Genomic DNA, 22,568 nt, shown 5'->3' on the forward strand with positions numbered 1-22,568 from the left:
TCCATGTTGCCAGATGTATCAATCACATGGGTGTCCTATGTCTAAACTGTTGAAGTTTTGTGGCTCTGCAAAGAGTAATTTATTAAAAACATCTTCCATTTAAGACAAAACATTGAGAAGAAACTATAATTAGAAAAAAAAAATAAAATAAATTATTATTTTTACAATCTGGCATATTTTCATCTTTGTTCTATAGCATCCCCCATTAAATCATGCTGTAGTACTTACTGCAGGACTGAAGCAGCTGTATATAGGGTGATCTGAATAAAGGGAACCAAAATCTCCTTCCCCTTACACTGACTATACTTCTACTGCTTTCAATAGAGATGTATTATTAAAAAAAAATTAGCTAAAAGTTTCTTAGTTCCTGTGGATGAGATTCAGCTGCAGGGTTAGCTATTGAACTTTTAGTGGTGATATTAATTTTAATATCAAGTGATGATTCCTTCTGTGAAGAAGCTGGCTTAAATGCCAGGGGAAAAATGCATCCTGACATGGTTTTGTGAAGCAATCATTTCTTAGGTGTTTTCAGTCAGGAAATGAAACACAGAATGTCTCAGTTTTCCCTTTGGCTGTCCCATGCTCTCCATTGTTTTGTGGAAAAGAGGAAAAAAAATCAGATTATTAAAATCCTTTTCAATCTGCTCTTTCAGAGAATGTTATCTTCCTCAGTTTTTTTCATTACAAGAGCTGATGAACTGTAAGAGATTGCTCAGAGAGAGAATTGTGCATATAGCCTTACCATCTGACTTTTAGTTAATGTTCCAAAATGCAATCCATCTGAGTGCTGACTGTAGTGAATGTAATGGAATATAAGGTTAAATTGAGAAACAAATCCTGGCTTCAGGCCAGTCAATAACTGAATATTTAGACAATCCCAAACCGCTGCCACTTTAATGTAATTGAAGTGTATGGAAAAGACATCCTCCTCCTTCAGCACCTACCAGAAGCAGCTTCCATTACAGGTGATAGCACTCTGAATATATTCAGGCCATACTGGGAAAGGAGTGGGAATGGACACTTGTCCTGTCTTTAAAATCTGTCTTGAGGAGTTTTGTTTTAAGGAGATTGCAGTTTATTGTGTGTATCAGTTCTGGGACACACATGAAAGCTCTTAATATGTTTGAAGATTTTTATGGTCTGTCTAAAACTGGTGTGATTTAACACTTTTGAGGGTAGTTATGAGAAGTCTCTCTAGTGGTTCATCACCTGTGTCCTGTCCAGATGAACAACGGAGTAATATTTGTGGAGTGGTATTATGCAAAAAATCATGGGAAGGACATAACAAGAAAAAGATATGAACAGTGAAATTAATTTTTAATAATCACCCTTAATAGTGTTTATTCAGTTGTATCGATCAAAAATTGCTTTCTGAAAACAATTTCCTGTGACTGCTTAGGCTGTATTTGCTTATTACTCATTTGCTTATTACTCATTATTATATTAATAAGTGGGAAAATTCATTTGGAGAGAGTCTAGGAGTGATTCCCTGCATTTCCTTTGGCTTTCAGAGGCAAGAAGCAATTTTACCTGTTTGAGTGTCATTCAACTGCAGTAAAGGACAGCACCAGGAGAACCAGTTCAGGGCAATGCACCCAACTAATCTGTGTCATCACTACAGGGGCTGATGAATCCTTACATAAAAAAGCTGAGTTCTATATGTATCTCTTTTGGAAAGCTCATTATTTTATAGCTGTGTATAACTGGATGGGTTTGGAGATGTCCTGCTGACAAAAACATCCAACTTATTCCAGTGGAGCTAACTGAGTATTTACTTATTTTCTCCCTTTAGGACATCCAACTACTCCAGACAGCATTGCAAATCTGGGCTACTGTTCTCAATGTCCTTTCAGCTGTAGATATAGGCAGCATAATTGTAAAGTGATAGTGGAGATTTCTTTGCTTGTAAGGGATTTTTTAGCTTTAATTCTGCAGCCCCTGCCATTTTTTAGAATCTGACAATGGAAATTTCAGATTCACATCTAACACGGAAGAGGGCACATCTAATTATTTGGAAGAGTGCACTCTGTCCTTTAATGAGTTTCCTTAAACATGAATCCAGAAGTAGATTTTTGATTGTGATAAACACTTTATACAACTTTAATGGTTACCTAGTATTTAGTTATTCTTGGAGGAGAAAAGCCTTGCATTGACTGTCTGCTGATCACGAGCAACCTTCTAATAGACTGGCTTGGCCCAGCAGAAGTTTCCATCTGAGGAAAAGATGACTCTCATTCTCTCCTTTTCTATCTTGACGTGGTAATTTACCTTCTCTGTGTTTAATTTCTCCACACACAGAGGGATAAGGCTGTTTATCAGCCAGTAAATGCACAGCTGAGGTAGTTTTTATGAATTATTAATGCACAGGTATGCGAAAATTGTAGCTTTAATTACATTACTAATTGCAAACAGGAAGGTTTCCTAGAGCCTTTATCAAATAGAGACATAGTAAATGGGACTGTGGTTTTGTAAGCCATGGCAACTTGTCATGAAATCTTTTCCCCTGCCTGATTTTATGTCTGAATAAGGCTGTTGAAACCAGCAGGGGTTTTACTTACTGCTGCTTACACAGATATTTCCATGAGATTTAATGTATTTCACAAATTAATGAGTATTCATGAATAAAACTTAACTACTAATATGTGGTTTCCTATGGGTTTTCTTCATTACTTTGAGACCAGACTCAGTTTAGTCTGATCTCAGCTATTAAGGCAAATTCTAAACAGTATTCTCAACATTTTTTAATGGTTATAAAAAACCAAACTAAAGGAAACTCACTTGATGAAGGGAGAAATCCAGAGCTTCTCATCAAGAACCTTTCTGGGGTATACACAGAGAGGAAAGTTAGGAGGAAAAATTGCTAAATTTGAAGTACAGGTTGTTCAGAGGTCAGATAATGCCTACACTGCCATGATATGAAGTTATTTCTGTGCTGGTAAAAGCCTTCTTGTGTGGCACACACAAGAAAGACATACAATATGGGCACATTGCTTGTGTGCAGATTCTCAAAGATTCAAAAGTGTTTCGCACCTAAACTAATAATAATTCTTGTAGTGTTTAAGACTCAGAGGCACGATGCAATTAATAAGGTATTCAGCTATGGTTTCTTTTCTGTTCCCAACAATTCTAATTTCTTTTAAGTTGTCACAAAATGCTGAACTAAAGATTCCAGGCAATGGTCTGAATGATTTTCCAAAGCTTGGGTATCAAATTTAAAACCTGATTTTGTACCTCCAGTGCCTAATGATTTATTTTGTGTGACCCATACTCTGCAGTTACTGATAGTTCATTTTATTGCGATTAAATAATTTCAGACACTCATTACTGCAACATTCTTTTGCAGCTTTTTTCAATTGCCTTTGGATTTTGTTATCCTAAATGACATTTTTTTCTCACCATACCACTGATCCCATTTGTCAGATCATTGCTGAACAAGTCCTGGCAAATCCCAAGAGAGATGTGAGCAGTGTAGCGCAGATCACACCCATCCAGAGTGAAAACTACTTCGTTTCTTGTCACTCAAGAATTTCAATGCAATTTTAATGCAGTCATTTCAGTTAGAATTACATCTTGTTCTCATTTCCCATCCATACAGAGGTGAAATACATCCCTACTTCATAGTTTTAAACTACTGCTTAAGAAGTTGAAAACTTCTGTTGCGTTTGCATTCTCTGCTCAAACCTGTTGGTTGTTGCTGGTTTGCAATCAACTCTGTAACACTGATTCCACTGAATTTATTGAATCTTCACCCAAGGAGGCAGAAGAAATAAGGCTCAAGGTTTGTAATTTCTTGCAGAAAGACACACCATGTGTACCAGCTCTAAAATTCCTTATTATTTCCAACAAGTATAATAAACTCCCTGAAAAATAGAACTGATGGCCACATTAACTTTCATGCGATAATTTGCAGATAAATCCCATCAAAAACCCCAGTACTCAAGCACCTCTAATAATATGAATTTCATTTTTGCACATTGAAACTGTGATAAAGCCATACTAATTATTTTTAATTATCTCAAGATGAGACTGTCACTCATGTAAGTAATTATGTAAGTAATTTAAAGCTGGTTAAACAGTAATGCATCTTTCTGCATTGCCTTCTAAGTGCTTATAACTAAATTTAATTTTAAGCAGGATCAAGAAAATAATCACTGATTCAAACATTAATTACTAATTTTAATCCTAATTCATTTAAAAACACACCTATTTTTTTGCAGACTCTGCAAGGCATTAATTGACATTTTACAAAATGAGTCATTATTTTGGCAAGGAGAAGTATTTTTCAAACAGTGAATCATGACAACCAGAAAGGGCTGTTTAAGAGCTCCAAGGGAGCTTTGGCAGCTCAGCGAAAGCAACTCTATTTAGCAGCAATTTGGCTTCTCCAGGATGACTGGAAAAATTGTGGTAACTCTCTTCTATTCACACCAGCCAGAGGCACTGCTCTCTGCTTTCACTGCTGCCAGTGGATGAGAGACTGGAGAAAGTGTGTTCTAAAGCAAAAAACAGCTTTATTGAGACATGCTGGAACAGGACAGAGAACACTTTAGAAGGGTAAGAATCGGGAGGTTTACTGAATTTTTTATAATCCAGTTTGAAATGGACAGAGTTTGAGCAATCTGTTCAGGATTTGATCCAGGACCCAGAGCCTTGCAACAGAAGGGCTGGGGTTTTTTTGGAGGTTTTCTCTCTAGACCCTCTGTACCTGCTAACTTCCCTTGTTAGGAAGTGGGAGAGTTACAACACCCTCCAAAATTGGGACAGATTTTTGGATGTAAATTCCTTTGGTAAAGAACTACCTTTTTAATATGTAAGTTGTAAGAATTAAACCCAATGGCTGACTGGTTCTACAGGATATGTTAAGAAAACCTGCATTAATATATCAGTAATTTTTTTGATAGTAGATCTTAAGCCCCGATGAGATTATAATGATCATGTGCAATAAGTGACAAATGTCACACATGGGTTTTACTACTTTTTTCTGCAGCTAATTCAATTGCTCAGTTTTGCTCACTCAAATCATATGCTTTGTAAACTCAAGGGTGACCAGGACTCCACCTAAGGGAGTGTACTGCATGTTGACAACATACAGTCAGCCTACACGTGTTACGCTTACCAATTTCACCTCTCTCACCTTTCAGCTCCTCAGAGAACCCATCTTAGAAGTGAAGAGAGCTTGCATGCTCTCCTGCTGCCCTAGGCACTGCTTAGCCTTTACAACATGCTTCGCACAAGTTATTTCTTTTTTTGTCAAAGCCTGATGGAAGGAAAACTTTCAGCCAATATCTAGCCCTGACCACTTTTTCTCCTTCAGGCTGTATTTATGTGCAGTTTGAACTGTCTTTACCTTTCTCATTATTATTTTCTTATAAACCATCTGTTTTCTTCAATACCTAGCTAATGCATTTTCACTTATTTGAACAAAGCAGAGAGGCCTGAATACTTCTCCATCATACCTGACCACCTGTTTCCTAGTCCAGGCTTGAGCTTTCATGATTCTATCAAATTGCCTCTGTGTCATCTTGTGACAAACTCTATGACATGGTCCTTTTATTATCAGTTAACAAGAAATATAACAAAATATTTTGTTCAATCTTCAACAGCATGAACTAATATTTGTGTGGAAAAATCTAATCCCACTAATTTCAGCCTGTTCAAAGTCCTTCAGCGTTGTTTGGTATGTGTACCAAGATCCTTTGCAAGATTAGTGTCTGTCAAATCAGCATCACCCCAGCCTGCCAATATATGTGCTTCAGGGGCTAATGATAATGTTCAGCAAACTCAGTTATGGGACAGATTCACAAGGAATTCCACTCACAGCTGCTACCCAACCATACTCACCTCATCATCAAGCTGCTATAGTTCCCATGTTCTCCATCTTGACTGTTTTCCACATTTTCCACACTTCCACTGTATGAGATATTCCAAATCTACAAAATCTGCACTTGTTCTGTTGTGCCAGGCCTGATTCTTCACTTCTAGCCCTGGAAATTCTGCAGACCTAATCTCTCTTTGCTTGCAAGTTGGTTCATGCATTGCCCTCTTCTTTTTCCACTTGAACCTGTTAGTTCCCAGCACTGGTTCAAACGCCACAATTTTACATCATCAAACCAGTTTTTATTTTCTACCTTAACAGGAGTCTGTGGTCTCCCCCACAGCTTTAGGGGACTGCACAAACAGGAAGAGTTCAGCTCCACACTGTCAGTTTGAGCTGAAATCAAACCCACCTTGTCACTTAAACTTCTGACTGCTCCCCATGCCATACAAGCATATCAGAACTTAAAAGTGCTCAACAGAATGGAGGGCAAAAGTACTAGCACGTATAACAGAAAATAAGATCAACCTTCTTTCCTTATAATATAAACCAACTTTTAATAATAAAAACGTCTCTCAAGTTTTAACTGAGAATAACACATACATTTCAGTGTAAAATAGTGCACAGTGTAAATGCCCTTGGACACCCTTCTCTGCATCTGTCATGCTGCCAGAGGCTGCAGGCATGGGCCAGGATCTTGCCCAGGCCATTTTGCAGAACACAACTGATGGGGACCCAGGCAGGACTCACCCCACGGGTCCTTTTTTACTTTGGGGTAAAGTAAAAAAGAACCCAGGGGGTGGGGTTCCTATGGTTCTTACAGTACTACGTTCATTTGAAATTCTGGATTCAGAGAAGAAACATCCATTTTTTCTTCAAAAAGCAAATGGTAAGAGTAACTTTTCCAAAATTAACAAAAAGTGCATTGAAACAGAGATCTGCTCATCTGGTTGCATGCCAGAATGGACATGCAGTACCAAATCTGTACGCCAAAGCTGGCAGTCCATAAGCTGTCCTAGTTCCCTGCAACACGTTGCTGCAGATCAGAGGAAATAAAAAAAGAGAAATAAAGAAAAGAGAAATAAAAAATAAAAAGAGAAAATAAAAAGTAAGTTCCTTTCCCAAAATAATTTCAGTCTGTGAGAGAAGAAAACACATATTAAAAAAATTAAGAAATGAAATTCAGAACAAACTGCATCTCCTAATTTGCCATAAACAGTTTTGTGTTCAAGAGAAGATTAGAAAAATTAGAGAGGCCTTCATGTCCAAATGAAAACATCCATTAGTTTTTGAGTTGCTCTGGATGTTAACAAAATAAAATTAAGCCCATTAAAAAACAAACAACAACACAAATAAAACCCCCAAACCTTTATTTTCTAAAATATACATTACTGCAAAGCGCTCCTGGGTTCCTTGACTGGGAGCTGGTTTAAAAGAGGCTGTGGAGGAACAGGAATGGGGAGTTTCTTGAACACCTGCTATGTTAGGGAGGGCTGGTCATGTTAAGGCACTCACTCCAAAAGAACATTATTTCTGTCCTGAGACTGCTGACATGCTTTGATTAGTTTCAGCCAGTAACTTGGAAATAACTACAGTGATTAAGGTAATACTGACAGAATGAAGAACAATTTTCCAAACAAGTAAAAATAAAGAACATTATATACATGATTCCTTTTTTCTTTTAACTTAAAAGCACCCCTAATACATCTTAATAACTGTATTAAAGACTACTTAAATATTGAAGATTTTAAATAATGTAGATTTTTTTCAGTAAACTGGGAGTAGCTGTGTAACTGCCATTATATTGGTCCCATTTAAAACAATATAATTTTTATTTTCATCTTGTACATATAATAACATGATTGAAAGCACGTATTATTCCACTCCACATAAATAAGTATAGTTCTTCTGACCTGTTTTACAAACTACATCTGTTGAAATAGATTATCAGACTGTATTTTTTCTTTGTAAAGTTTTTGTAAAAATCCTATACTCCTCTTCATTAGCACTGATTCCAGAGTATATAATCACAGGGCATTAGTAAAAAGTGTTAATAAAAAACCTGAAAGCTACAGTAAGTAAAATGAAGTAATGATAAGAAGTATTACGGAATGTATACTCTGCAGCATAGAGATTATCTCACGGGGCTGAAGTGGAAAATTACTCCAGAAGAAATTCTTTATGTTCCTATTTGAATAAACCATAGATTGTGCTATTCTTTGCTCAAGTGCAGGTCAGATGATGAAAAAGTGGGGTTTATGAAACTACCACTAAAGGGCATTGACCAAAACCTGCTGGCAGTTAAAGGGGTGCCAGGGGCAGTACAGGGAGAGAGAGGGGTGTCCAGCAGGATTTTCTGAACCAAGCTGTATCTTGAAGTCCACAACTTTCTGGTGGTTGCACAAACAATTCACCAAGAGAACTGTGCTTTCTTGAAGCATAATGGTCATTTTCCAGGCATCTGAATGGCAGCAGCATCCATTCTTGTCTGGCGTGTTTGTTTGAAGAATTTGAAGTCAAAGAAATGCATGGATCCTGCACGGGCTCCAGGAGTTCAGAGGCAGATTCCTGATGCCTGGGCCAGCAGGTCCCTCTCCTCCAGAGCACAGCAGCACCATCGGGGTCAGTTTGCAGGGTCTTCAGTCAGGGCTCCTCAGAGCCCAGCGCTCTCGTGGGGCTGCCAGGAGGTGCCTCTTACTCCTACAAATCCCCTTCTGCAGGTGGCTGGCACAACCTATAGAGTCTTTAGTGCAGAGGAAGAGTGGGGAATTAAAGATCACGGGAATAATGACAAAGTTACTGGATTCTCATACAAGGGTCAGCAGCTTCTTTGTTATTCTGCAAGCTTTAGTGGTAATGATGTATCAAGCATACTCCTACTGTTAATCTTAGTAATTGCAAGTTTAGAAGTGCCACTAACCATTTGTTAACTAAAGCATTTACAATCATTGTTTACAATATTATTTGAGACTCTCCATCACTTACTCTTAACCTTGGTTCAATTTGGTTTCTCAACAGTCCCTTCTCTCTTTTTCTATTTCTTTTGATTTTAAACCCAGTTCAGCACTTTTCCTGAACAAAAAAGTTCTTCCTGTCATACAGGCTGGGATACCAAAGACATAAAAGAACATATCTGCTTGTTGACATGCTTGAACAAATCTTAAAATTAATAATCATCTTCTCAGAGAAATTTTTGACTCACAAGATTAACAAATTGAGAACAGTGGTTAAACACATGTTGACCACTAAGCACATGTTGACTTGTCATTCATGTATGTTTTTGTGTGCTTTTAATTGGCTTTTTTCTTCTTTACATCAGAATAAACTCAAGTCTTTTATAACTTCTCTTTCAAGACAGCTATTACAGATTTGTATTAAGAAATATAATCCTGGGAGTTAATTCACCAGATGTCCTTTTAACTTTGCTCAGCTTTGTTTTGCATTATGATGGAACCCAGTAGGAACACACATATCTGAGCTTTATTGTCCTGAAATAATCCAAGTAAATAGTTCTGGAATTTTTCACTGTGATTTAGAGTGTACTCAAAAGAAAAAAAAAAAGCCTGATCTTGTGATTTGTTTTTAAAACTGCTTCTTTTTGAAAGCAACATGGTTATGGCCATATCAATGGAGCCAAAGTAATGTGTGGCCATTAATATGGCAAAATACCTACACTGCCAAAACACTGATGGATGGCACCCCGGCCATGGTACAGGAGCCAACACCATTGTTTTCTTTGTTTTTGAAATAGCAATTAAAATTTAACAGAAGGATAAGGCTCTAAATGCAAAATTCTACTCTTTTTAATACTTCTGAGTTAATGAACCAAGACTGTTAGAGGGAGCATCACCAGTGTCTCTAAAGTTTAAAATAATTTTCTATAAACATTTTGAGGAGTGGACAGGAGAGAAAAAAAAAGAAAAATTAAAAGAAGGGTTAATATAGACTAACTCAGAAGTCTTAATGGGCAAATAAGATATCAGTGTTTAAGGATGTTTTCTTAACACTGAACCAATGTGCTCTTTGGAGGACTCGGGCACTAGCAAACACATTTATTCTGTCTGAAGATATGACACACACTTTGCTAGACCTTTGCTGATGCCAGATGCTGGACCTTTTTTGGTGCCAGAATTGTTTTGCCTTAATGTAAAAATTGCCGTTAATAACAGCAGAAACAGAAGTTTCTCTGGTATTTGTACAGACAGATTCCATATATATCGTCATCTAAACCATGACAAATTGTTACTGCCATTGTGGGAAAATGCTGTCTTACAGTTTATTGAAGAACATTCTTTTCTCTCTGAGAGGTGAAATTGGAAGAAACTGACCAAAGATACTTTACTTAAAAGTAAATGTATTATTCTCTTGTAGAGAGATATGAACATCTCTATCTCCCATTAGATGCAGTCACAAATGCACAGTACTTTTCAAGGCTGCCTTCTAGACAAACCCATATATAACCCTGGGAAACTGAGGTTCCTTAGGGCTGCATTACTGTGTGGTTACTCTGACTGGAAGTGCTTGCTTTTAAACCTGCTCTTCCAGAATTAACCATCAGATTCTTGTAAGTACACTACTGTATTGTCTTTGCATATCTGCAGTCAAATTTGCTGTTCAGGAATTTTTCTTTCTAAACATTCCAGAGACGACTGACCATCACTAGCTTTGCCAACTCCTAGAAACAGTCCAAAAAAGATCAGCTATGTTTGATTCAGAAACTGCAGATATCCTTGAATCTGATGATCTGTAAATTGTAAGCATCAAACATGATTAATCTATAGTGTGTACTTAGTTTAGTACAGGGAGAAAAAAGAATTTTTTTTTTCTTTTTTTCCAGTATTGCTACTAAGATCATCTTTGGTTACAGCAGGAACTCCACAATTTTTACAGAAACAAAATTAGCACTCAGAGAAAAAGTATAATACATAATAACCTACCGAGGTGCATGCTGTGGCATTTGGTCCATCACTTTCAGATTCTTGGCAGAGATTTCAACCCTTGGTCCCTGTGGAAACAGAGAACTTATGGTACCAACAGTATTGATAAAGCAAATGATCCTTAGGAAAAAATATTATAATGGGAGTGTGGTTCCTATTTGAGAATCCATTAACTACTTCTAAAATACTTGGAATCCATTGGGTGGATACAATTATCATCTATGTTAACCTAAAAGATAAATTAGTCCCAAACTACTTTACAAGCAGTGCTGTCTAGCACTAGGTAATTTCTGCTAATTTAACACTATGATTGAGACTTTGTTTTTTTTCTGTACAGAGATTGTCTTAAATATTCTGCACATTCTCTCTTTTCTGTCAAGGCACACACAATATACACTGAGGCACAGATTTGAATTGCTGTAGAAGCTGTACATATAAAAGTTAACTTGTTTCTCTCACACACAGGTGTAGTTATTCAGCCATTACTAGGAGTTGGGACTTGTAGGTTTGCAGTGCAGAAAGTCCAGTGCCACGGCACAATAAACTGGTGTTTGTTTGCACCATGATGTCACTGGACAACGGTGGCATGCAGCAGACATGCCAACGCTCACCTGCTTTCGCATGATGTCTGTAGCTTGCATGATACACTTGGGCAGGAGTCCATGGCTGCGGGCCAGTATGGCTGCCTGCTCCAGGGACAGGCTCAGCGTACTCCTGAACAAGGGAACAAGAGTTGGGAAATCACAGATCATAGCTTAAAAAATATAAATAGGCTTAGAAAGTATAAATGTGCAGAACACTTACCTGTTAAGTATTGCTTCCATTAGCTATTTACTTTTATTTACTCTTTTAGATTTTTTTACATTAAAAACTATTAAATGACCTCAGTCTTGCTGCACCTGGATATGGCAATTATTTGAGTCTCCAACATCATTACTACAAGGCTGTGTGTCACTGTTCTTCTGCATTGATTTATTTTAAAGGGATTCACAAATTAATGTTTACTTTTGAGACACTGGCAGAATAGTGGTGTGTTTCAAAATCAACGTGTGCATACACCAAGATTCTAAAGCTATTTTTGAGCAACTTCCTACATTTTCAGTGTGCAGTGTGAAGACAATGCTGACTACAACTTCTATGCAACAAGATCACTTGGTTAGTTGCACTGGATGAGGCACTGAAACACAAAATTTTTTGTGTCAATACTACTTATTGACAAAAGTATTAAAAGTTTCAACCTATCCTGAAGTAAAGACGGCAGCAGATTTAGTTCCTTATTACATTCTCTTAAAATTTCCCTTATTTTGCTTTGAATAGGATCGCATCTCTAGAAAGGACGGAAGCTGCCATCACAGAAGTAGCACACAGGTTTAACCCTCTCTCACCTCTGCATCCCCGTGGCACACATGGTGATCTGACAGGCTCCCAGCCGGTAGCAGAGCTCAGAGGATATGGGAAGCAGGCCAGCTCCTGATGAGGCATTGCTGGAACATCCTGACTGCATTGGCTTTGTACTAATGAAAGACTTCAGCAGCCTGCAAAGCTCATCCATTGCATTGATAGGGCGAATAAGCTAAACAAAGCAATACAAAAACAATCCACAGCATATTAACACCAAGCTATAAAGACATTTACAAGTCTTTATACTGTTGTCTAAGCACAATATTCTAGACAAGCGTAATTGCCTCACAGTAACAACTATTTACAATATTTATGAACTTTGGAAGTGGCAAAATAAAATTACTAATGCTTGGGACAATTTTTTATCACAAATCACACAGATTGTTTACAATGTGTATTACAATTGCAAAGACGTTCCCTGCAGTAGCATTTTAATGCTTTACGTGCATATATCCACATCACCTGCCCCGTTAGACAGACTGCCTACATGTGAGATGCTGGGCAGCACTATTTTCTTGATTTCTCTGCAACAAAGTGTACACAGTGAACAAAGTGTAACAAATTTCAAATTGAACATTTGTTCGTTTTCATGCATCTGTGGGAGAGAAAAATGAGCCCATTCTGTCTGGCATAAGACACCATGTTTGGCAAGAGCAGGCAGGGCCACACAGAGTCTCCTTAGTGCTGCAGTGAAGGGGGTTTGTGTCTACCCTGAACACTCTTCTCAACAAAACAACTGTAGCCAAGCTTCAGAGAAATTCAGATTCTCCCCTTTAAGGTCAGGAATATTTTAAAATGCTGTTTGTGTTTGTACAGATCTGCCATACAGATATCCAACAAATGGAATTTTAGAGAAGTTGAAATAATACTTCCATGAGAGAATTTGTTGCAGAAATAAGCACAGAAACAATACCTGGTCTATCTTCACTGCAGTAGTATTGGAATCAGTGGGCAAGTTGGATCTTTCTAGGTAAAATGTCCTGCAAAAAGGCCAGTAGGTACTACATTAGTTGGGTTTGTCCCACTTCAAGCACATATATGTATACTATCTTGTATAAAACAGCTGAGAAGGCTATGCTAAAAATCTTGCACTTGAAGATCTACTTCCTTATTGAACCACTGAGATTGCAGCATTTTGCAGAGTCTGCACTAACATATTCCAAATCCCCAAATAAGAACAATATAATTCTAGCTCTGCACAAAACTCTGAGTTCAAATCTGCATTCCTTCTGAATGGGCTAATCTATTGGGAAAAAATTAAGTTTCCCACACAATGAGGATCTCCAAAAATCCTATTTGTACAAAAACCTCATCCGGAATGGAACATCTTTTTCATTAAATTTTAAGGCCCTTAATAAGGAGTGCTCTGAAATTGTCAATGTCTTTTAAGGCAAAGCAGAAGTACAAAATACCTGAGTTTACGGTAGTATTGCTGCACTTTTTCGAGTGAAACACCATTAATTTGCTGTGGGAGTTCTTCTAGAGATGAACCAGCTGGTTGTGACTGCCCCTCTGTACTCTCCAGAGCTGAAGAAGAAAACACTTTACTAAGGCTATGTTATTAGTGTTTTTTTTAAATTCATTTATTTATCTCTGTATTGCCTCATTGCTCAGCAGATGACTGTTGGATCATGTCAAGGCTGATTCTGTCAGTCTATAAATTTAATGCTTTTCCCAGTATGGGAGTACAGTGGTAGCATCACAGAGATGAGTTTCACAGAAAGCAGTTCTGTCTGACAGCAATTACTCCCCATTGGTGGTCCCTTGAAAGAAATTTCCTGTGTTATATTTTGGTGTGAATATTTGCTTATCAAGTTGATTTCTAGCTCAGATGATTCTGTCACGGTGTTTGCTTCTTAAAACACACCTCTGTAGCCTGGGCACATCTCTTAATCCTACACTAGATCAAACTATCCATGTAGTCCAGTATAATATCTCTATGACTGAGGCATAAAAAAGCCCCAAACAAGCACATCTTGTTCTCATGACTGTGTCTAATTCTGAAGTCCAGCACTCCCCCAGGGCCCTAAAATAGAAATATCTGGTTATTAAGTGAGTCTGCAGGTCTCAGCTGCTTTTTTAAAAGCTTCATGGTCATTTTTTATTTTTAATCTTTCAAAATCAGTAGTTAGCTTATTTTTCTCAAGAAAGCTTTTTATAGCCACCTTTTGTAAAGAGCACTGTGTGCAGTTTCAAGGTTCCCCCGTTCTGAAACCGAGCAGGCAGTTTGGAGAAGTAGTAGCTGTCAAGATAAAAGATAACCTTAAGGGCCTGACGACTTCCTTCGATGTGGTAGACGACATGAGTATCTGGAGAAATAAAGATAAAACACTTGCAGATTTACCACAGCAGAAGAATTGTGAAACCATTGCTATTTGAGTTTGTTAAATTATCTAATGACATACCACATCACCATAAGGTGAATAAGGGAGAGTCTTTATGGAGAGAATGCAGGCTCTGAAATCTTATACTTAAAAGATCATAGTGTGACCTAGTATGATGTTTGATCCAAATACAGTAAATATGGTTAATAATTAGAATCCCATGTTGTTTCATGGCATTTCATATCCAGAAGACATGAAGAGAGTGATCTGGCAGCGTAAGACACTGGACACTGAAAAGCTGGGAATCCACCACAGCGAGCATGGTGGTAATTCTCTGTCATATCTCCTCCCCCTGCCCAGAATCACACAGATGAGGCACAATGGCACGGGCCACAGCTACACAGCACAGAACATGCACCACCATTGCATCGTGTCAGTCCTGCTTTAGGGGCTGTGTGCTTGCAAGGGAAGCTGAGGGAATACAGCAGTGCTTCAGAGAAGCTGCCCAGTGCTCTCCCGGTGTGACATGGTCTCTTAGATTTACAATCATAGAGGATATTAGTCCATAAAACATACCAAAAAAAAAAGTGCCTCAAAGAAACAGGGAATACTCACTTGCTACAAGACTTTCATCCAGCTGCTTGAAAAAAAAGGCAACTTTGTCTAGTTCAGCCAGAGTGACCTGGATGTCTTCCAGCATGGTGCGCTCCTCCTTCTGTAGGGCAAGGCAACAGACACAAATAGATTATTATCTGCCAGAAGATGAGTGACAGGAAGGTACTATTGTTAGGGGCATGGTTTGGTTCAGGACACTTAAAGTAGAGTGCAGAGCCTTCCATTAGCTCCATCCCAGCTAGAAAATTACCAACAGCTTTTTAACTCTGTGATACAACTATAACCACCCTTTGCTAAGACGTCATTTGATGTGATTCACGGAGTCGAGAGGGTTAAAAACAGAGTAAGTTTGAAAGGATCTCTTTCTCCAAACTTCGCAAATGTAAAGAACAGCTTATCAGTTCCTGCAAAATAAATACTGATACCCTCTATGCAATGCAAACAAATAGCAGTTACATACATAGATAGTTAGGACTGTATTTTATAAAAAATCTCCACACTCAATCTACAATGTCTACAAAGAGGAAAAAAACCTCCCTTCTCTATAATATTAGAGCTACTTGTCTGTCTTATGCATCTCTTTTCTTAGCATTTTTAGAGTTTCAGCAGCTGATCTCCTGTAGCTGGGGCTCATCTGTTCATTAGGTACAAATTAACCATGCAAGCATGACTCCTCTCCTTAGACCTGGTGCCTCAAGCCCCAGCACCACAGACTTCTCACCACAGAGAGAGACTGAACTCTGTTTGGCTGAACTCCTGCAATACTCAGAACTTCTTCACCTGTTTGGGAGATGCGTGTCCTCACCAGGGGATGGCAGAGGACACTCATGCTATCAACAGCTGGGCACTAAAAGCTCTCTAAATGCAGTAGTATTATTCCAAATATGAAGGCTGACTGTTTTCTATAGTGTTCTAGTGTGACAATGGGTCCAGCATTTGTGCAGAGATGAATATGCCTAGATAAGGAATAAGGCACTTGGCTGTCAGCTGCAGAAATCCCCAGAGTTTGCAGTAGTGAGAGTCTGAATATGCTGCTGGAATGCAGGTAAGAGGTACAACAGCTCTGGCTGTGCTGAGTGGCAGAGAATCACACATAAGCAGACTCAAGGATACCACAATTCTTATTCTTACCACAGTGGGGGAGAGAAGAGACTGGTAGTTCAGTAAAACTCCAGTGGCTGCTATCTGTTCCAGCCATTTTCTGCTAGCATCTCTGCTGCTCTCTTCATACTCCCCATTGTTGTTGTAACGATAGTTGAGAGCAGCCAGTAACTGCTCCGAAAAGGTGCAAACCGCAGCCACAAGAGACTGACAGAAGATGGAATCACGTCTCAGTTGTAGCTCAGTATCTGTCAGAGAAGGGGAGAGAAGCATAAAGAAGTTATGAATACACACATCTTCCTTCTCACTGCCAACAAAGTAGTTCATGTGTGTGTGTGTGTGTGTGTGTGTGTGTGTGTGTGTGTGTGTGCACATAATGTTTGGCTTCTGCTGTAGCTTTGCAATGACTTCACAGATAACCTCTCCTTGCTGTGTGACCTGGATGGATAGATAAAGATGTTGCAAAATTTTCTAGTCCAATTGACTGTTCATTACTCCCTCTGCCATCTGCATGCTCCTTCTGACTGGAAAGAAACTAACTATTGGAAAGTAACTAACTCCTTAGTTACAGCCATATCTGGATTGATTCCCTTCTTTTTACACTTACAGGAGCAAGAGAATTATTGAAAGAAGGTCCCCACCATTACTTCTCTCCTGGGCTATTAGAGATTAATCTTCCCCCATCCATCTGTATTTTGTGGGCTTCCCATATGCCTAATGCATTAACTGGGCCCATCCATATGGTACCAATTGGTTTGTTTCTTGGGAGAATTTCCCCCATGTTAATTTTGCTTCCAGTGTGCCTGCCAGGCAACCACATGCTGGTCAAATCAATCTTGTCATGCTTCAGGGGATTGCAGGCCAGAGAGGCACATGAATAAGTAAAGAGTTACTTCCCAGGCACCCCCAGCCCCTCCAGCACGTTCTGCAGCAGCCTCTCATTGGCAAGGCACTGCTCCCAAGGGAAAGAAGCTGAAGACATCACTCAGAGGCTTCGAAGGTCTGGATTATTTTTATAAGCACTGAACACAATAGACTGACTAACACACTCCTCCAGGCCCTGGGCCATATTCTCAGCTTAAGGGCAATGATCCTTCTTTCCAGCGGATGTTCATGGAAATGCTGCAGGAGATGGGGCATCCATAGAGAGACACTTTGGGAGACATTTTATCTGCTATCAAAACCCAGCCTTTATGGTCAGTAGACTGGCACACAGCATGAATTGGACAGACTCACAGACCAGCCCTGGCAGAGGCTGAGAGATAAGTTAGAGACATACAAATCTCTGATCTTCGTCCTATGAAGATTTGAGAATTAAGTGTGGCACCAGTTTCCAGTTACATATTATGTTATTTTCAAACAAAAGGACTCCAAGTAAGTGCTACATTTACAAGAAGACTGTGGCAGGTTCCTTGTAAAGACCTGTCCCTTGCTCTGCAAGTACATTTAGCATGTGGTAACAGGTTCCTGATGTCTCCAGTGTATTTGGGTTCTCCTTGCACATGTAAGGTTTTCATCTGTTCTTGGCTGTAATTTCAGTATGCCTGCTCTGTTTGGAATGATGACAGAATCCATGGGCTCAAAAAAGTTGTGCAATAGATCTAATTTTTGCTGCATGTTCTCACCACAGCAGGAAGAGTAAAGGGAAGGAGGGTTTTCTTCCATCTGAGAAGGAGGACTGTACAAAGGAAAAAATGAAGACAGAAAAACCCAGTCTTAGGGAATTCTTGGGTATGGTTTTTTTGGTTAAAAAACACAGTCTTAGGGACTTTTTGGGTAAGTTGTTTTGTAAAAAATGAGAACCCCTTACCTGTGCATTTTAACAAGGCCAAAAGAAGCTGATTCTTCCCATCTAAAACAGTGAAGAAAAGAAATGCTGTAGTCAACATTATACCATGGTACATGTGATTGCAGCTAGTTAACAGTTTCCTAATTCCCCCCAAATGCCTGGCACCTGCATGGCCATGTCTATTTACTCTGATAGCCCCGTGCACAGACATGTTCATGACTGAAAAAAACTAAGTGTAGCAAAGAATTTTACTGGCTACATGATCCGTTAACTACCATGAATTACTGGAAACGGTTTAGGATGTTGTAATATCTGATCAGCATTCACTTCACTGTTTGGAATATACCAAACATCTCTCTCTTCAATTTCTACAAGGGTTTAAAAAGCACAGGAAGATAGATCAGTCTGACATCAATCTGAGTGGGCTGATGAAATAAAGTAAGGGGGGAAAAGTCCTCTGGAATTGCTGCACAGATGCCATTTCACCATAAAGCACCAGGACTCTGCAAACCCTAATCTGCTGTACCTGGTCCTCTCTAGAGCCTGGGACAGCCTTATTACAAAATGAGTTAAAATTATGAAATCAACTGCTAGATTTGATTAAGATCTCTTCTCCCTGAAGCTAGTAACAAACATTTCCTTATTTACAGACCTTCCACATGTTTCTGTATGATGTCAACAAGGTTCTTGATGCGCAGTGGAAGGTTCCATGGATCTTCCTGAATGCTGGCTTGAATATTATTCCAGCATCTAACTGTGGTTTCTTCCTTCTGTTTAAATTCTAGAAAACATGGAGTGCGTTAGCCATTTAAGAAATGCCACATAACTAAGAATGGCTTAGGAGTTAGAATGTGAATACAGATGAAAGCGGATAAACAGTACCAATGGCAGTAACTGAGAATTCAAAAGATCCTTAAATACAACTAATAGAGAGGGCAAAAACCCATGGTCCCATTATCAGCAGTCTCCCTGCATTGCTTTCAGGACTGTGGGCCTGGCTGACATGCACAGTGCAGGGAGCTCTGCCCCACTCACTAGACAAAGAACCCCTGCTTCCTCTGCCTTTAATGACCTGCAGGCAGCTGTACTGGGTAGGTCCAGAGAATAAGATCAACTTTTTGGCTGCAACTGTCACATCCCATTGTACGATGAGAAGAATGCTTTTGCCTAATGAAAGCTAACTATTAATTATAGAGTAGAAAATTTATTCTCCATGACTTAGCTATGTAGTTAAGCCAAACACCTCATTTTTTGCGATGAAGTGCATAAACAAACAGAGAACAAAAAAAAAATTATGCCACATAACTGATCCTGGACAGGACCAGAAGAACATTCCAGGTCCATCCATCACAAAAAGGTGGCTATGGTAGCTATTAAATAGATACTGTGGTCCAAGATTCCATCTGAGTGTAGGCAGGGCTTGTCTGTTCCTCAGTGTGATCAGTTAACTAACTCTCTCAGCGTAATTAATCTACTTTTAATAAATGACATTCTGTTTAAGCAAAGTAAAAGAAACATCTGTTATTTCTTCACTTCATTCCAACAGTGAATGAAAAGGCTAACAAATGCTCCTCAAGTCTACACAAATGTGAATGTGTTCATAGAGATGAGTACATATACCAGAACTTCACAGGAGTTATTTCTGGAGTCAAAGAAAAAAAAAAAAAAAGTAGGAAAATATCTCTAGTTCTAGAGTTTGCCACCGTAACTAAAAACTAGAGCCTGCGAGAGGTTGGAGCTCTCACCTCCTACAGCACCTGAGCTACAGCAGGAGTAGTAGGGAATATTTCAGCTTTCAAGTGGGAAAGGAAATGAAGCAAATATTTCAAAAATAAAATCCTGTCTATTTCAGGCAGAAAAGAAACATCCTGAGCCCTAAAAGACCATCAAGACCAAAGTCATCACACTCCCTGAGGAAAAAGAAAATATGGTATCATCTTTTTGCTCTCTATGGGAATTAGTTTTCAAAATAAGTGCTATGTGAGGATGAATTTACTCCAACAATCATCCATCTGAAGAAAAGCAGAGTAAATCATTAAGCAAACTGAGGTAGAACCTTTGCTGCCTTGGATGTGCAGTAGTCAACGCCTCATCAGCTTATCACAGCACTCCTTCACCTTGAATCTGACTATCCTTACTTTTTTGTACCCTTCCAAATACGTTCACAGCAAAGCGGGAATTTGGAAACTTGTGAAAGGGCTGCGAGAATTGAGCAGCATGTGACAAAAGAGGCTTCTGTGTGTTTCAGGAGGATTGCCCATAAAAATTACTTCCTGGAGATTCAGTAATTTCAGACATGGTATGTGCCTAATGCACGACTGGGTAGACTGCAGAGTTAAGGATCTCTGTGTGGCCATAGCACATATGCTTTCATGTTAAGCTCTGAAGTCTTGGAAATCACATTATTAAACAGTCAATCTATTTCTTTACCTTGCAAACTGTGGTCCATGGGAAAGTGCTTGGTTTCCTCAAAGGCCTTATTTATTCCTGGTCCTTTCAGAAGTGCATTGATTGCATCAACCTACAATTGGAACATTATCAATCAGTGTCAGTAAGACTTGCAGAAGAAAATCTGAACAGAACTCCTGTTGGAAACTGCCACAGCCCTTACCCTATTTGTACTTTGGAATGACTGACACATAGCAGTCAGACTTTGTAGCCACGAACTGGCCTCAAGAACCATTTAATTTAATATTAACATTTAACAACAGCATTTTGCACAATGATGATCTACGTGCTGATGAGGTAAGAGAATAGCAAACAACTCTCTGTGCTTACACATTATAAACACATCTGCACGCTAAACTTGTGAGAACCTCATGAAATCTGCAAATGTGATCCATTTTCATCAAATTACTTGAAGTTTGTCCTTTTTTTCATGAGAGCTATTTTTCCCTTAGTCTTAAGCTGTAGGTAGGGCAAGTCGGCCTTGCTTAAATCACAAGGCAACTTTAATAACACAGATAAATGTGATTCATCAAACTGTCCTGTAATATACTTGCTTACTGTATACCCCAAAATCTTGACAGTATGCGTTCCTCAAAATATTATTTCATAACACAATTTAGAACTTAAAATTTCTTGATTAACATTGATAAAGAGAAAGCAATTCTGTGTAAGAATAATGCTTTACATACCTGGTTAAAAAGGTGTTCCAGACAGCCATGAAGTTTGTCTTGCTTGTCTAAAGGTATTCTCATATCATTGGGAAGCTCATCTCCTAATACAGGAGAAATGAAAAGCTTTGAACTTACAAACATGATCTATGATGAGGCATGGGCACATCTTCACACTGGTGTGAAGTAAATAATGATTGCTGTTTTATCTCCAATTCTTAGACCAAAATACTCATTATTTTCATATTATGCAAGTGTCCAATAACTAAAGAAACTTACCCCTGCCTAATACCTCTCCCATGTTCCAAATTTACTGTGGCTTATTAGAAAGAGGCAAATCTGTATCTTTATGTTCTTGTGATTAGTTTTGAAGAGACCACCAGTGCAAATTAAATATACAACTGCTTATAATCAGCAAAGACTTGTCAGCACTGCCGAACGGCCGGGCACAAGAAGGATGCTGCCTGTGACCTGTGCACACACTCACCTGATCCCATCTCATCACTGCCCAGGTAAGAGCTGTTGCTCCGCACGCTGGTGTAGGACAACACAGAGTCCCGGTTACTGTTACACTCACTGCAAAGGAGAGCACAGAGGGCACTGAACAAAGGCTGTCCCCACACCCAGGCACCCACGCTGCTGGTCAGCTTTATTAGCACTGTCTCCCCAAACCTCGCTCTGTGAAACTGACTGGAAAACAACCTGTTTGTTGAATCCATACTGGAATGAGAACTTTGAAACACAGTACTAGTAAGGTACAAGTGGCACAATCTTCAGACTGACCTGTAGGAGTCTCTGAAACTCATTGTGTCATGTCCAGAGTCTTCCTGGTCCTCCTCAGAAACTTTGAAACAGACTTTCTTGATTCCACCATGCTCAGCTTTGTCAGGATCACTTTCTTCTGTTCCCAGGGAAGGTGAGGATGTGTCCTCAGTAGATGGTGGCTCACAGGCACCACCTTCTGTAGGTTCTGTTATGGTGGACAAAAGTCTGCAGAAGCACAACACAGAGCTCTCAGTCCCACAAATGAACTGTCACAACCAAAGCTAAATGCAGCTATGCGAAATCAGAGCTACCTTTGTAAGCACTTTACATAGACTACTACTCAACATCTGATCTGAACATGCTCTCACTTTGAGGCCATTCTCCCTTGTTCTGTCACTCCAGGCCCTTCTAAAGAGTCTCTCTTCATCTTTCTTCCAGGCTCCCATTAGGTATCAGAAGACTGCAATTAGGTCACCCCAAAGTCTCTTCTCCAGCCTAAGAATCCCAATTCTCTCAGCCTTTTCCCATAGCAGAGCTACTCTGTCCCTCTGATCGTCTCCATGGCCTCCTCTGGATTATCTCCTTCCTGAGCTGGGCACCCCAGAGCTGGAAATAGCTCTGCAGGTAGGGCCTCACCTGAGCAGGGCAAAGGGGCAGATTCCCCCCAGCTTCACCCGCTGCCCACACTGTGGGGCTGAGCCCAGG

At 39.3% G+C, this 22,568-nt stretch overlaps 1 protein-coding gene across 3 annotated transcripts in view; it reads right to left on the reverse strand.

Moving 5' to 3' along the window:
- Positions 1-7,168: 7,168 nt before the first annotated feature.
- Positions 7,169-22,568, reverse strand: part of PREX1 (phosphatidylinositol-3,4,5-trisphosphate dependent Rac exchange factor 1) — a 111,130-nt gene continuing 95,730 nt past the window's right edge. For all 3 annotated transcript variants that reach the window (XM_064730256.1, XM_064730255.1, XM_064730254.1), the window contains exons 26-40: positions 21,882-22,088; positions 21,586-21,674; positions 21,120-21,202; positions 20,413-20,503; positions 18,635-18,763; positions 18,004-18,045; positions 16,224-16,441; positions 15,093-15,192; positions 14,319-14,462; positions 13,566-13,680; positions 13,067-13,133; positions 12,138-12,325; positions 11,364-11,466; positions 10,753-10,820; positions 7,169-8,558 (exon numbers count right to left, since the gene is read on the reverse strand). In XM_064730256.1, coding sequence (XP_064586326.1) covers positions 8,516-8,558; positions 10,753-10,820; positions 11,364-11,466; positions 12,138-12,325; positions 13,067-13,133; positions 13,566-13,680; positions 14,319-14,462; positions 15,093-15,192; positions 16,224-16,441; positions 18,004-18,045; positions 18,635-18,763; positions 20,413-20,503; positions 21,120-21,202; positions 21,586-21,674; positions 21,882-22,088 — 1,687 coding nt within the window. In that variant the 3' untranslated portion in view covers positions 7,169-8,515. The remainder of the gene's footprint in view (positions 8,559-10,752; positions 10,821-11,363; positions 11,467-12,137; positions 12,326-13,066; positions 13,134-13,565; positions 13,681-14,318; positions 14,463-15,092; positions 15,193-16,223; positions 16,442-18,003; positions 18,046-18,634; positions 18,764-20,412; positions 20,504-21,119; positions 21,203-21,585; positions 21,675-21,881; positions 22,089-22,568) is intronic.

This window comes from Zonotrichia leucophrys, chromosome 20 (assembly GCF_028769735.1).
Source record: "Zonotrichia leucophrys gambelii isolate GWCS_2022_RI chromosome 20, RI_Zleu_2.0, whole genome shotgun sequence".
NCBI classification, from domain to species: Eukaryota; Metazoa; Chordata; class Aves; order Passeriformes; family Passerellidae; genus Zonotrichia; species Zonotrichia leucophrys.